This window comes from Hemitrygon akajei, chromosome 5 (assembly GCF_048418815.1).
Source record: "Hemitrygon akajei chromosome 5, sHemAka1.3, whole genome shotgun sequence".
Lineage (NCBI taxonomy): Eukaryota > Metazoa > Chordata > Chondrichthyes > Myliobatiformes > Dasyatidae > Hemitrygon > Hemitrygon akajei.
The window spans coordinates 94,304,161-94,320,657 of record NC_133128.1 but is presented as its reverse complement, the minus strand read 5'-3'; the positions used below and the strand labels follow the sequence as shown (position 1 = coordinate 94,320,657).

Sequence of the window (16,497 nt, the reverse complement as noted above, 5' to 3'; positions counted from 1 at the left end):
TGGTGGAGAACTGATTGGAATGGGGGGAGAATAAGATGGGATTGGTGTAGGTGGGTGCTTGATGGTTGGCATAGTTTCAGTCACCTGTCATGTTTCCTTGCTATGGATTCTCTGTCTATATTCTCAAAGTGTATCCCCACATACATTATACTGATAGCTCTCCCTCTTCCCCTTCCAATGTGAATAACTTTGCACCTTTTGTACTCCTGCCAATTCTCAGCCCAGCTCTGCATCCTATCAAAATCCTGTTGTAACCTACGACATTGTTCTACACTATTTACACCACCACCAAATGTTGTTATCTGCAAACTTACTAACTCACCCTTCCACTTCCTCATTCAAGTCGTTTATAAAAATTACAGCGAGGAGTGCCTGAACAGATCCTTGTGGAACACCAACTTCCAGGCAGAATATGCTCCATCTGTTACTACCCTGTGCATTCTGTGGGAAAGCCAATTCTGAATCATTTCTCTGGGTTCCATGCTTCCTGATTTTCTGAAAGAGCCTACTGCAGGAAACCTTGTCAAATGCCTCACACAGAAATCCATATACACCATGTCCACTGCTTTGCCTTCATCAATTGGTTTTGGCACTTCCTCAAAGAACTCAATCAGGCTCATAGGTCAACCTGCCCCTCACAGGGTCATGCTGACTATCCCTAATCAGAATATGCTTCACCAAGTACATGTAAATCCTATCTCTAAGAATCCTCACCAATAGTTTGCCTCACTGACATTACACTCGCTGGGTTTTAATTCCCAGGGTTATCCCTACTACTTGAACAAAGGAATAACATTGTCAACTTAACACATACAAAATGCTGGAGGAACTCAATAGGCCTGGCAGCATCTATGGAAAAAAATACAGTCAATGTTTCAGGCCAAGACTCTTCAGCAGAACGGACTCTACCTGAAGCGTTGACTGTACTCTTTTCTACAGATGCTGTCTGGCCTGTTGAGTTCCTCCAGCATTTTGTGTGTTACTTGGATTTCCAGCATCTGCAGATTTTCTCTTGTTTGTGATAACATTATCAACTTCCAGTCTTTGCTGCTCCTGTGGCCAGTGAGGAGGCAAAGATCATTGTCTAAGGTAAAGCATCTGTTTTCCTCTAGTATACTGTTTGGCTTCAGTGACCTACAGCTGCAAGAAAAGGTTTGTGAGCCCTTTGCAGTTACCTGGGTTACTCATAAAATGTGTTCTGATCTTCATCTGTCACAATAATAGATAATCTGCCTAAACTAACAACACAAAAGCAATTGCACTACTTGTCAATACTGAGTACAATATTTAAATATCACAGTCTAGGTTCAAAAAAAGTATGTGAACCTCTGGGTTAATGCCTTCTACAAAATTTTGGAGTCAGGTGTTCCAGTCAATGAGATGAGATTGGAGTTGTGGGTTGTGGAGGTGCCCTGCCCTATAGAAAAGGCACAGTCAGGTTACTGACAGTCTGCTCTTCTCAAGAAAGATCTGTTTACGTGCACCATGCCTTGATCAAAACAACTTTCAGAGGACCTTAGAGGCAGATTTGTAGAGATAAATGAAGCTGGAAAAGGCTATAAAGGCATTTCTAAAGACATGAGTCTTCATCAGTCCCCAATAGGAGAAATTGTCTACGAATGGAAGAAATTCAGTACCGTTGCTACTCTCCCTAGGAGTGGGCATCCTGCAAAGATCACACCGAGGGCACAACTTGCAATGCTGAAGGAGTTGAAAAGAATCGAAAGGTAACAGCAAAAGACTTGCAGAAATCTCTAGAACTTTCTAAAGTCTCTGTTCACTATGAGAAAACGCTGAACAAGAATGGTGTTCATGGAAGGAGACCATGGAGGGAAGCACTGCTCTCAACAAAAAACATTGCCCATCGCAACTTTGCAAAGACCACCTGGATGTTCTACAATGCTTCTGGGACAATGTTCTGGGGACAGATGAGACAAATGTTGAACCTTTTGACAGAAGTGCATGTTGCTATGTTTGGAGGAAAAAGGGCACTGCACACCAACACCAAAACCAAAACAGCTGTGAAGTATGGTGGAAGGAGCATCGTGGTTTGGGGCTGTTTTGCTGCCGCAGAGCCTGGACAGCTTGCAATCATTGAGGGAACAATGAATTCAAAATTGTATCGTGACATTTTACAGGAGAATACCAGGGTAATGGTCAGTCACCTGGAGCTTAATAGAAGTTGGATGATGCAACAAAAACAATGATTGGAAACACGAGTAAATCAACAACAGAATAGTTTAAAAAGAAAATGTGTTTTGGAATGGGCAAGTCAGAGTCCAGACCTGAATCCAGTTGAGATGCTGTGGCAGACCTGAAGAGGGCTGTTCATACAAGGTATCTCAGAAATATTGATGAACTGAAACAGTTTTCTATGGAGGAATGGTCTAAAATTCCTCCTCACCTTTGTGCAAGTCTGTTCAGAAGCTACAGGAAATGTTTGGTGGAGTTTATTGCTGCTAAGGAGATTCTGCCAGTTATTAAATACAACTGTACCTACCCTAACGTTTTTCAAAAGATCCAGCATATCTCCTTAACGTTGACATTTTCCAACTTCTCAGTATCTTCTACATTGATCTCATTCATCAAGTACACTCCTCCTTTTGTGAACATTGAAGCAAAGTTTTCTTAAAGGACCTTCCCTGCCTCTTCTGACTCCAGGCACGTTTCTTCTTCTATTCCTGATCGGTCCTACTCTCCCTCCAGTCATCCTGCTGTTTTTGCAAGTGTAAAACACTGTGTTTTTCTTCGTCCTACTCATCAAGGCTGTTTAATGCCTCCTAGCTCTCCTAAGTCCATTCTTCAGTTCCTTCCTGGCTACTTTGTAACTCTAGAGGTCTTTCTGATGCTTGCTAAACCTTAAAATAACTAGATGTTCCATATTTCTTGTCAACCCCAGTTCTTTCACCTTACTATCCTTTCCCTGCCTCAGTGGGACAACCCTATCCAGAACTCCATGCAGGTGCTCCCTAAACAATCTCCATATTTACATTAGTCATTTCCCTGAGTATATTTGGCCCCAGTTTTCACTCCTAAGTTCTTGCCTAAATAGCAGCATATTTCACCTCTCCCAATTAAAATCTTTCCTGTACCATTTGTTCTTGTCCTTGTCCAAGGCTATGATTAAGGTCAGGGAGTTGTGGTTCCTTTTTCTGAAATGATCACCCACCAGGAGATCTGACACCTGACCAGGTTCATTGCGTACTCAGGTGTCCCCCCCCCCCCACCCCTTTACAAAGGTAGAGCATTCCTATGAAACCTTTCTTAAGCTGAAATGGCGTGAAATGATGAACCATTAATTTATATGGGAAAAATTTTCGTAAAAGCGAAAATCCTCTTTGTAATGGGTGAAAGCAGGTTACTAATGTAGGTTCTTTGTAAAAGCGAAGTGGCAGAAAGCAAACATTTGTAAAGCGGGTGAAACCTGTACCAGACCCAGTATGGTCTCTCCTCTAGTCAGCCTGTTTACATATTTTGTCAGGACATACCTAACAAGTTTTGCCTCATCTAACCCTTTGTACTGAGGAGGTGCTAATCAATATTTGGGAAGTTGAATGACGCCCATGACAATAACCCTGACATTTTTGTGTTTTCTCAAAGTCTGCCTTCTGATTTACATCTCAGTATTTCTGCTGCTCTTGGCAGTTGTATAGAATACACTCAATAGTGATTTCTCCCTTCCTGCTTCTGACTTCCAGTCACACTGATTCTGTGGACAATCACTCCGTGACTCCCTTCCTTTCTGCAGCTGCGATAGCATCCCTGATTAGCACCCACTTCCCCATCTCTTCCCTCCTTCCCTTTCTTTTTTGAAATGTCTAAACCTTGGAACCTCCATTGACCATTCTTGCCCTTGTGACAGCCAAGTCTCTGTAACAGCCACAAGATAATAGTTCTCTGCACTGACCCATGCTCATAGTTCATTGCTCTTGTGTTTGATATCTCTTGCCTTAAAAAAGACATTTCAGGCCATACAACCGACTGCAGTTACAGCACCTATAACAAGGTATTCACCCCCTCCCCCTTGGAAATTTTCATGTTTTATTGTTTTACAACATTGAATCACAGTGGAATTAATTCGGCTTTTTTGACACTTCCATGTCAAAGTGAAAACAAATTTCTACAAATTAGTTACTAAACATAATAATTGATTGCATAATTACTCACCCCCTTCAAGTCAGTATTTAGTAGATTCAGCTTTGCATATCTGGACACTGCAATTTTACCCCATTCTTTACAAAACTGCTCAAGCTCTGTCAGATTGCATGGGATTGTGAGTGAACAGCCCTTTTCAAGTCCAGCCATAAATTCTCAATTGGATTGAGGTCTGGTCTCTGACTTGGCCACTCCAGGACATTCACTTTGGTTTTAAGCCATTCCTGTGTAGCTTTGGCTTTATGCTTGAGGTAATTGTCTTGCTGGAAAACAAATCTTTTCCCAAGTTGCAGTTCTCTTGCAGACTGCATTAGGTTTTCCTTAAGGATTTCCCTGTATTTAGATAGATAGATACTTTATTCATCCCCATGGGGAAATTCAACATTTTTTCCAATGTCCCATACACTTATTGTAGCAAAACTAATTACATACAATACTTAACTCAGTAAAAATATGATATGCATCTAAAATCACCCTCTCAAAAAGCATTAATAATAGCTTTAAAAAAGTTCTTAAGTAGTTTACTTAAATACATTGAGTCCTAACCCCGGCACTTTAACATATCTTACTCCTGGCAGTTGAATTGTAAAGCCGAATGGCATTGGGGAGTATTGATCTCTTCATCCTGTCTGAGGAGCATTGCATTGATAGCAACCTGTCGCTGAAACTGCTTCTCTGTCTCTGGATGGTGCTATGTAGAGGATGTTCAGGGTTTTCCATAATTGACCGTAGCCTACTCAGCGCCCTTCACTCTGCTACCGATGTTATACTCTCCAGTACTTTGCCCACGACAGAGCCCGCCTTCCTTACCAGCTTATTAAGACGTGAGGCGTCCCTCTTCTTAATGCTTCCTCCCCAACACGCCACCACAAAGAAGAGGGCGCTCTCCACAACTGACCTATAGAACATCTTCAGCATCTCACTACAAACATTGAATGACGCCAACCTTCTAAGGAAGTACAGTCGACTCTGTGCCTTCCTGCACAAGGCATCTGTGTTGGCAGTCCAGTCTAGCTTCTCGTCTAACTGTACTCCCAGATACTTGTAGGTCTTAACCTGCTCCACACATTCTCCATTAATGATCACTGGCTCCATATGAGGCCTAGATCTCCTAAAGTCCACCACCATCTCCTTGGTCTTGGTGATATTGAGACGCAGGTAGTTTGAGTTGCACCATATCACAATATCACCATATCAGCAATATTTGCTGTATTTATTTTGCCCTCTACCTTCACAAGCCTTCCAGGGCCTGCTACAGTGAAGCATCCCCACAGCATGATGCAGCCACCACCATGCTTCACGGTAGGGAGGATGTGTTTTTGTTGATGTCCAGTGTTTGGCTTATGCCAAACATAGCGTTTAGTCTGATGGCCAAGAAGCTCAATTTTGGTTTCATCAGACCACAGAACATTCTTCCAGCTGACTTCAGAGTCTCCCACATGCCTTCTGGCAAACTCTAGATGAGATCTCATGTGAGTTTTTTTCAGCAGTGGCTTCTTCTTTGCCACTCTCCCATAAAGCTGTGACTGGTGAAGCACCCGGGCAACAGTTGTTGTGTACGCAGTCCCTCCCATCTCAGCCTCTGAAGCTTGTAACTCCTCCAGATTTGTCATAGCTCTCTTGGTGGCCTCCCTCACTAGTCCCTTTCTTGCACAGTCTCTCAGGTTTTGAGGATGGCCTGCTCTAGGCAGATTTACAGCTGTGCCATATTCTTTCCATTTCTTGATGATTGAATTATCTGTATTCCAAGGGATATTCAGTGGCTTGGAACATTTCTTGTATCCATCTCCTGACTTGTGCTTTTCAATAACCCTTTCATGGAGTTGCTTGGAGTGTTATTTTGTCTTCATGGTGTAGTTTCTGCCAGGATACTGACTCACCAGCAGTTGGACCTTCCAGATACAGGTGTATTTTTACTACAATCAATTGAAACACTTTGACTGTACTCTAGTGATATCCATTTAACTAATTATGTGACTTCTAAAACCAATTGGCTGCACCAGGGATGATTTGCTGTGTCATATTAAACTTGTTTTGGCGGGTGGGGTGAATCAACTACTTTCTTTTTTATATCTGTAACTAATGTAGATCTGGATCACTTTGTAGAGATCTGTTTTCACTTTGACGTGGAGTCTTTTTCTGTTGATCAGTGGGGGGAAAAGTGCCAAATTAAATTTGCTGTGATTTAATGTTGTAAATCTGTAAAACATGAGTACTTCCAAGGGGGTGTGAATACTTTTTATGGGCACTGTAAATTTTTTTCACTACCTATCCTTAATTTTTACACACTGCAGCAACCTTTACACCAACTGCCCCATCCCTCTGCCAAACTATTCTAAATCCTCAATTTTAACAAATCTGCCGAAGAGAATATTGGTCTCCCTCAAGTTCAGGTGTAACTTGTCCTTGTTCACAGTCATACCTTCCCTAGAACCAATCCCAATAATCCTCAAATCTGAAGCTCTACCACTTACACCACTTCTTCAGCCAAATATTCATCTGCCACATCATCCTATTCTTGCCCTCACTAGTGCACATCACAGGCAGCAATCCAGAGATTAAATTGCTTGAGGTTCTGCTTTACAGCCTCCTACTTGCTCCCTAAATATTCTCTTCAGGACCTCATCCTTTTTCACCCTTCTATCATCAGTATCAATATGTATCATGACTTCTGACTTCTCACCCTCCCCCTTAAGAATGCTGTGGACCCAATCTGAGATGTCCTTGACACTGTTTTTGTTCACTTCTAACTTCTCAACAATTAAGGCTGTGAGCAGTTTTCAGGAATGGTAACCTGAGATCTTGCTGAATGCTATTTTTTTTGTACTAAAGTTACACTATATTTAGTTATTATTGTTTTAAATAAATAGTATTTTCCCAGCTACTAAAGTTGCATTACTTAAGTGACATTAAACTTTCAATCTTGATCTTATTGAATGTTGGTCAGGATCAATGCCTAAATAGCTACCTTGTTCTTCTGTTCACATAAGTGACACTGTGGACCATCTCTGAGAACACTGACCATTATGATTCAAAATGCCATAATTCTCTTATTTTCCCACTGATTGTGTCTTAGAAGGGGATGGGAGTTGGCATCAGTAGGCTATCATTAACCGAAAAATTGTAAAAAGTGACTGAAATCAGTATTTCTGCCTGCACCATCTCTTAGGTGCAAAATAAAATCAAAGTTAAAATAAAATTTATTATCAAATACTTGAGTTTCACCACACGGCCTTGAGGCACATTTTCTTGCACATATTTACAGGAAAATAAAAGCAATAGAATTTATGAAAACCTGTACACAATGACTGACAAACATCCAGAATGCACAAAATGAATACAGATTGTGTAAATATAGAAAACATACCAAGAACACTAGTTATAAAGAGTCTAGGTTATAATGAGTGAAGTTGTCCATAGTAGTTTAGGAGCTTGATAGGTAGTAAACGAAACTGGTTGTATGGGACCTGAGGCTTCTGTGCCTGCTTGGAGTTGCAAGAAGAGAGCCTGGAAGTTGCCTGGAATTGGACAGTTGTATGTTGATGTCTAGCATGCTCCTTGAGATTGGTGGTAGGACTGGGTGGGAAGTTGAGATGGCCACTTGGAAGTCATTGATTACTGTCATATTTGTTTTCTTGTGGTTTGTGTTGCTGCCCATTTCCAAATCGGTAATCTTTATCTGCAAGTCAAATTTTGTAAAAATCTGGATAATTTTTTTTCCTCCTTTTGAAGTGCTTAATTGTTTTTCTCTTGTAGGGTAACTGTGCAAACTTAACAGAAGCACTAGCAACGTATGAGAAGCAGCTGAACAAGCTCTGCTGTCCTGTGGAATATTCAAAGAAAGTTGTTTGTGTTCCTTCTTATGCAGAATTGTATCCTTTCTCAAATTTGAAGTATTTATCTATGAAATAGGTTAAGTTCTTTCCCCAAATGAGTGTTTCCATAGGTAATTTAGTCACTCTCAACATATATGTAGTTAATTGAGAGTGTGCCTAGTGAAACAAAAAAATTACTGGACTGGCAGATGATTTGTATCTAATACCAACTTAGGACAATGAGGGTGAGTATTCAGTACGAGTGGTGAGATGATTTGTTTCAGTAACTCCTCACATTTAAATTCCTTCCAAGTTGTGCTTGGATTCTTGAATGGCCGGGTTCTTTCTTGCGTCAGTATCCTCTTCCAGCACTATTGTGCATTTCTCTAATGCTGGCCTTCCACTGTATTATTTTCAAATAGATTCAAATTTTGTCTGATTTATGTTCCTGTGAAATACATAGATTCATGTTTATTATTTAAAAACACATAAATGCAAGTTATTGGGATGTAACCTGTGAAGTAAAATGATCATTGTTGTTAATAACATCGTTAGGACTAAATTTCTTGGACAACTGTCACAAAGATTAGTCACAGTTTAATGAGGATTCAAAACAATAAATACTGAAAATGCTGTCAGATTTCATCTTGGGAAGGGGAAGCTTATAAAGATTTAAGTGCAATTAAAGCCAATCTAAAGGACAAAGTGACAAATTGAGATGTCCATAAAGAATGTGGCTATGGAAAATTAGCTGAAATCATTTATTTATAAATATCTGTGGGCAACATTTGAAGGTGGTGTGCTACATGCAATCCCCTTCCAAGCTCTCTAAATAATAACAAAGTTAAAGTAACCCATTGGAAAACTAGAACTTAGTGTTGATTTTAGCAATAGCTTTGGCTCATGAGTTCAGTGAACTGATGATCTTGGCTCCAGATCACGATTATGTGATTCTCCATGGAAAATGAATACATTGTCAGGCTTTGTCCCCAGGTGGCTTGTTTAAAAATCATGAAATATTTCCTCATTTTAACCATAACTGCATCAGTCATAAAAATACATAAGCCATTAGGCTCTACCCTCAGATGGTTCTAGGACATAGAACATACAGCACAATACAGGCCCTTTGGCCCACAATGCTGTGCTGAACATGTACTTTAGAAGTTACCTATAATTTCTAAATAATCTTCTATTTTTCTAAGCTCCATGTACCTATGCAGGAGTCTCTTAAAAGACCCTATCGTATCTTCCTCCACCACTGTTGCCTGCAGTCCATTCCATGCACTCACCACTCTCTGTGTAAAATAAAAACTTACCTCTGACATCCCCTCTGTACCTACTTCCAAGCACCTTAAAACTGTACCCTCTCGTGTTAGCCATTTCAGCCCTGGGAAAAAGCCTCTGACTAACCACACGATCAATGCCTCTCATCATCTTATACACCTCTATCAGGTCACCTCTCATCCTTTGTTGCTCTAAGGAGAATAGGCCAAGTTCTGTCAACCTATTCACATAAGGCATGCTACTCAATCCAGGCAAATCTCCCCTGCACCCTTTCGATAGGTCCCACATCTTTCCTGTAGTGAGTCAACCAGAACTGAGCACAGTACTCCAAGTGGGGTCTGACCAGGGACCTATATAGCTGTAACATTACCTCTGGGCTCTTAAAAACTCAGTCCCACAGTTGATGAAGGCCAATGCACCATATGCCTTCTTAACTACAGTCACCCTGCACAGCAGCTTTGAGTGTCCTATAGATTCAGACCCCCAAGATCCCTCTGATCCTTCACACTGCCAAGAGTCTTAGCATGAATACTATACTTTGCCATCATATTTGATCTACCAAAATGAATCACCTCACACTTATCTGGGTTGAACTCCATCTGCCACTTCTCAGCCCAGTTTTGCATCCTATCGATGTCCCGCTGTAACCTCTGACAGCCCTCCACACCATCCACAACACCCCCAACCTTTGTGTCTTCAGCAAATACTAACTCATCCCTCCTCTTCCTCATCCAGGTCATTTATAAAACATCACGAAGAGAAGGGGTCCCAGAACAGATCCCTGATGCACACCACTGGTCACCGACATCTATGCAGAATATGACCTGTCTACAACCACTCTTTGCCTTCTGTGGGCAAGCCAGTTCCGGATCCACAAAGCAATGTCCCCTTGAATCACATGCCTCCTTACTTTCTCAATAAGCCTTGTATCTGTATCAAATGCCTTGCTGAAATCCATATACACTACATCCACTGCTCTACCTCCATCAACGTGTTTAGTCACATCAGAAAATTCAGTCAGGCTTGTTAGGCATGACCTGCCCTTGACAAAGCCATGCTGACTATTCCTAATCATATTATGCCTTTCCAAACGTTCATAAATCCTGCCTGTCAGGATCTTCTCCATCAACTTACCAACCACTGAAGGAAGACCGACTGGCCTATAATTTTGACCATGGAGGAACACTGTTTTGCTTGGCTGAATTCATGTGTATGATTGAATGCCAGTTAAACTTGAACTCACTCGCTCCACCGAGGAGCCATTTCTGTGCAGTGAGTAAACCTGCACCTCTCTAAAGCCCATATCATCTCTTCGGGCTTGTCCATGTTGGGATTCAAGTTGTGCGGACACCATTCTAGCAGCTGCTCTACCTCCCCTCTGTGCACTCTCGTCATCGTGATGAGGCCAGTCACTGTTGTGTCATCAATGGATTTGATTCAGTTTGAACTTGAGCCAAGAGCACAGTGAACAGCAGTGGGCTGAGCACACTGGTCAGTGCTAGAGATGTTGCTGCCAACAAGGGCCAGTTGGTCTGTTGGGAAGTCCTAGATCTAGTTACAGAGAGGGGTATTGAGAACCGATGAGTACAGTTTATCTGCCAGCTTTTGAGGGATGATTATGTTAAATACTGAGCTAAAGTTGGTGAGCAGCATCCCTGAATATGAGGCATCATTTTCCAGGTGGGAGAGGACGGAATTGAATGCAGATAATACGGTATGATCAGAGGATCAATATCTGCGATGATGAGTGAACTGCAATGGTCCAGTGTAGCAGGAAGATGGGATTTAATGAGATCCATAACCAGCTGTTCAAAGCACTTCATTATTGTTGAGGTCATTGCTACTGGACTGTAGTAATTAGGGCAGGTTACTGTTGCTGTCTTGGGCACCAGTATGATGGTGCTGCCTAGAATCCTGTGGGGGCAGTAGACTGTTCCAGAGGGATGTTGAAGATGTCTGTTAACTGGGCTGTGCAGTCCCTCAACACCTGACCAGGCCCTGAAGCTTTATGTGCGTTGACTTGGCTAGGGTCTTCTTCACAACAGCTGCAGCCAAACAGTGTGCCTGCTTGGGTAGGGGTGTGTGGGGAGGGTGGAATGGGGTAGGGAGTTTTCCAACGGGAGCATTGTTCCGTTCGTAAAGACATCCAGCCTCTTGGGAAGAGAACTGTCGCTGCCAATGACATGCAGGATGGACTTGTATTCTGTTATGGTCTGAATGCTCTGCCCAATGTGCCTCTTGTGTCTGGTATCACAGAAATGGCTACATATTCTCTGTGAATAATCCCACTTTGCCTTCCTGATGGCATGGGAAAGCACAGCTTTTGCTGACCCCATTCTGAAAGTATCTTTAGTCAATATTTTAACACTCCTTTCATGCAAAAATGGACTCAAAATTCTTATTCAGAACTGCATGTCTTCATTGATCTGATAACTCCCTTTCTTTCTCCATGGATGCTGTCTCCTGCTGAGTGTTCCCGGCATTTACAGTTTTAATTTACAATGAAAATCATAGCACTTAAAAAGTGACAATGTCCAGGATTCCTGCTGCTCCTGGAAGGCCCTGGGATGATGGATGGTCAGAGGCCAGGTGATGATTTTCCTTGTGTTGTAAGGGAGATTGCCTGAAGTGGAGTGATTGGTGTTGGTGGATCAACAAGTCACAAAAGACAATCCCTTCAGAATGATAATGGAAACAGGAAGATTGGTGGTAGAACTCAGCTGAGCTTTGTTATATACAATTTTTAAAAACCTATTTGTCTGAATATTATAATTTTTCATTTTTCAGAAGTGCTTTTAAGCGCATTTTATAAACGATGGTAAATTTTATGTGCACAAATTCAATGTGTTTGCTTTCCTTAAGCTCCTTGTTCAGATGGGTGTTTTACACAATATGGAAGAAGTAAAACCTGCCTTTTCAATGCAAAAGTTGTTATAATTTTATGAAAATCAATAAAATTCCTAATCATAAGGATGCCAGGGCAATGTCCTGCATGATGCTTTTTAGCTTGCTCCCTGGTGCATGTTCTTTCTCAAACAACAAATGCTGCGTACTTAAAGTTAAGAGTATTGGCCCAAAATGTCTTATATTGTGCTGTGACTTGACTTGTCTTTTCTTGAAAAAGGCAATGCATATTTTGCTGCATTTAAAAAAAAAAATTATTTCTGGTCACTTGTATTTTGAATGAAAGTGGAAAGAAAATGCCCTTATTCAGCTGGACTACTTCAAATTGGTGTAAATGTGAACCTGTATCTACTGTGTGAATGGCAAGCTCACAATTTGTGTCTATTCATCTAAATGTTTTTTGCATTGTAACTTTCAAATTATGATGCAAACATTTTGACCATAAAACAGGAAATTAAGTTTTTAATTTATTTGCTAATTTTCCTTTGATTCAACACAAAAAAAGTTGCTATTTTCGTAAAGTTACTACTGTAGTCCCTTGAAAGGGCTAATGGGAGAGAGAGAGAGCTTACTTAGATTGCTTCAGGGATGGAAAGTGGGAATCAATTGTTCAAATCTCTTTTGTCATCTTTTGAATGTTTTTCCAGGCATGTTGCTAATGTTAGGATGTTTGTTGTTTCATTAATCACAGCAGAATTGTTTTCCTTTATGGTTGAGTGAAAATGTTTCACTTATTAGCACTGAGAACCAAGCAGCTTCTGCCGTTATTTATTCTGACTAGGATATAAATGAGCAATAGGTTGCAAAGGCATCTGTGTAACCATTAATTTACATTGAAGGAAAAATGCACAATTGATGCTTCTATGGACATAGGAATAATAATGCTTGGTAAGTTCCAAGCAAATAAAAACAAGACTTTGATATTTTAAATTGAGTATGGGGAAACTTTTCCGGTTAATCATTCCTTGTATTTGATAGTGTAGTTCAATTATTTCCATCAGCTGTGTTCATTGGAAAGAAGTCAGAGCAAATGGACATTATTAATAATGTCAGCTCCTAATTGCAATTGTTGGAGATTCATGCTTTATGTATTTCTATTGCTAACCTGCTTTTAGAAAATGGTGGAATTTCAGTGGTGTTTCCTGAGAAGTAAATATTAGTGACTATTGGTAAATAGGTGCAAGGAAGGATCAATCAGCCAGCGTTAAAATTCAGAAGATTTTAGTTAAATTAATTTCTTTCCCTTATTTAAACATCCAATTTAAATAGATTAATATCAGTCCAACAAGGAAACTGATGGGAAATGACAGGATGGAGGCAGCACATTTATCCTCATATTGCTTTAGCAAAGGCTCCACTTATTTCAGCTGTATATTTTCTTTTGCATCCTATTGTTCAAGCTCTCTCAGACACTGACCTTCTTTTGTAGTGTGGTGTGAGATGGTTACATCTAAGTAGTGCAGCCATATTTCGAACATGGAAGACTTTTCTGCATGTCAGACAATGGCAACTTCACACAAAACAGCCTTTGCACTAAATGCTGCTCCCATTGTGTAGAACATTGGTCAGGTACAGTAGACGGGAGTATTGTAAAGGATTTATTGATGGTGATTTAGTTCTGTAGTTAAAAACATGCAGTAGTGCAGTAAACCTTGCAAAAAGGGTTTAACTTTAAAAAAAATTAGCTGCTTGTTTTAAACTTGAAATGTTTTGTGTTTGTAAGCATTAAAGAAAAGGTACAAAGCTGCCTGCATCATTGTAAACATTGTACCCCCATAAACTCTTATTTTTAAAATAAATTTTGGAGTCTTTATTTGCTCCTTTCCTGCATTACCTACCTTTGTGTTGGTTTGAGGCTTGAGATATGCCATTGGGGAATTGGTATTATTTTAACTGATGTTTCTCCAGGAGCTCTTGCCTTTGCTCCTTATGTTGTTCTAATCCGTCTTTAATGGAATGGATTTGCCCGCTGCTCTAGGTTAATATTGTGTAGTTTAAGTTCGATAAATTTGCCTCTGATGTATGGGCCCTCTGAAATATGGATGTGCGTATCAAAATAGATGTAAAACAGGCTGACACTACATTAGTGGAAATCCTAACCATCTTCTTCAAAATTATTGCATGAAGTCAAAATTATCCTGTTGATTTTGCAGGTAATATCCAGTGTGTTTCTATGCTCCTGTGGCTGTTGAATAGTGAGGGATTTAGTATAATGTTGCTTTTCCTGTGACAGGACCAGCTTGGCATATGTCTGCCTTTATTTGAATGAGCTGTTGGCTCCTCTTGACTTGTCTAACCTCAGTTTAGTCTCATTCCTCATTCATGTATATACAGCATTGGAAACAGGGCCTTTAGCCCATCTCATCAATGATAACCAAGGTGTTTCTTGAGCTAGTCCCATTTGTCTGCATTTAGTCCATACCCCCTAAATTGTTCCATATACCCCTTACCTGCTAGAAAAACTTACCCCTTTGGTTCCCTTTATATCATTCCCCTCTCATCTTAAGTCTATTGCTCTGGTTTTGGGCTCCTTTTTCCAAGTGAAAATGACTGACTGACCTTCATCTCTGGCCCTTCTGGTTTTATAAAACTGGCCAGGAAGAACTCAGGTCTGCAAATCAGCTTACCTAAGACAGTTTCCAGATGGTAAGCATTTTATGTAAAATTGGCAAGCTTGTAGAAACAACAGCCTGTGATCTGAAATAGCCTGAGCCCAGTATTTGTCTGAGCTGGAAAGGAAGTTACCTGAGGTACAGGTTTGGGGAAAGAGCCATAAAGTAATAGTACTTGTAGCCTTGGGCCAGGTCCAATGAGAAGCTGACAAAGCTTGAGCCAATGAAATTGTAACATAACAGGTTGAACTGATAAGGAAAAAGGTTAAGAAATGGAGGAGCTCAAGTACAGGCAACAACAACTCTGGAGAGGAACTATCATAGAAGTAATGATGCCACGTCGGAAATGTGGAAATCACAAGGAATGGCTGGCCTGCATAGACTCCCTTTTCTGAGTATCACCTTTTTGAATCTTTAACTGTTCATGGAATTCTAGTGGGTGTATGCACAGGTATTTAGTTTTGTAAATTCACATGCTTGTTAACTGAACCAATATATATCGATTCTTTCTGTGCCTAACTGATCATTATTGTTGAGTAATACCAGTGACAACTCTACAAGAATACTTGCAAAATGCTGGTGGAATGCAGCAGGCCAAGCAGCATCTATAGGGAGAAGCACTGTCGAACGTTTCGGGCTGAGACCCTTTGTCAGGACTGACCAAGGGTCTCGGCCCAAAACGTTGACAGTGCTTCTCCCTATAGATGCTGCCTGGCCTGCTGCGTTCCACCAGCATTTTGTGTGTGTTGCTTGAATTTCCAACATCTGCAGATTTCCTCGTGTCTCCTCTCTGTAGGAAACAGTCCCAATCTATTTGCTGTCTATAACTTAAGCCATCCACTCCCAGCCATAGCCATGTGAATATTTTATGCACTCTCTTAATCATTTCCAGCCTATTATGTAGCAAATAGAACTGAGCATAGTCATACCAGTGATAATAATGCCTCTAATATCTTGGGAAGGTTTTGTAGCGTGAAATCCTTAAGACTGCCAACATCTCTTCATTTATAATGTCAATATGTTTCAGAACATTAATGTTCTCCACCTTGAATTCCCTAGCTTCCATGAGCTTGATGGTAAATAGACACTAGAAGTATTCATTAAATATCTCACTCGTTTCATGTCACCCCACATGTAGCCACATTGATCTTTAAGGAGTTGTATTCTCTTTCTGGTTACTCTCTAGTTCTTGATAAATTTGTAGAATTTCTTGGGCTTCTCCTTGCCTTATCTACATCCCTTTTACTCAGGCTTTGTTTGATTCCAGCTGCCTTTTTCTGAAAAAAAACCTCAATATCCCTCATCAGCCAGGGTTCCTTAATTCTATCCACCTTGCCCTTCACTCGCTAACAGAGAGTTCAGGACCAATATGTCCCTGTTTCACTTTTGAAAGTATCTCAATTGCCAGAACCTATTCATGTCAACCATTTCAAGTTCTTATCTAAAACCTTGAAAACTACCCTTGTAAAACTTTAACTTGTGCACCAGACCAATTTTTTTTCATAACAATTTAAAATCTACATGAATTACGGTCGCTGTTCCCAAATTGCTCTCCCACTGGAAATTTGGCTTCTTGTCCTGCCATACTGCCCAGTACATGGATTTTTCTAAACAGAGATTTAGTACTTCCTCTCCCCAGTGTCACTTTATATTCATAGAAACATAGAAAATAGGTGCAGGAGTAGGCCATTTGGCCCTTCGAGCCTGCACCGCCATTCAGTATGATC

General features: G+C 40.6%; 1 protein-coding gene across 1 annotated transcript in view; it reads left to right on the top strand.

Annotated features, from left to right (window-relative positions):
* The window catches only part of sms (spermine synthase), a 58,455-nt gene extending 44,464 nt beyond the window's left edge, over positions 1-13,991 (top strand). The window contains exons 10-11 of the mRNA XM_073046079.1: positions 7,912-8,027; positions 12,129-13,991. Coding sequence (XP_072902180.1) covers positions 7,912-8,027; positions 12,129-12,159 — 147 coding nt within the window. The 3' untranslated portion in view covers positions 12,160-13,991. The remainder of the gene's footprint in view (positions 1-7,911; positions 8,028-12,128) is intronic.
* The last annotated feature ends 2,506 nt before the right edge of the window (positions 13,992-16,497 follow it).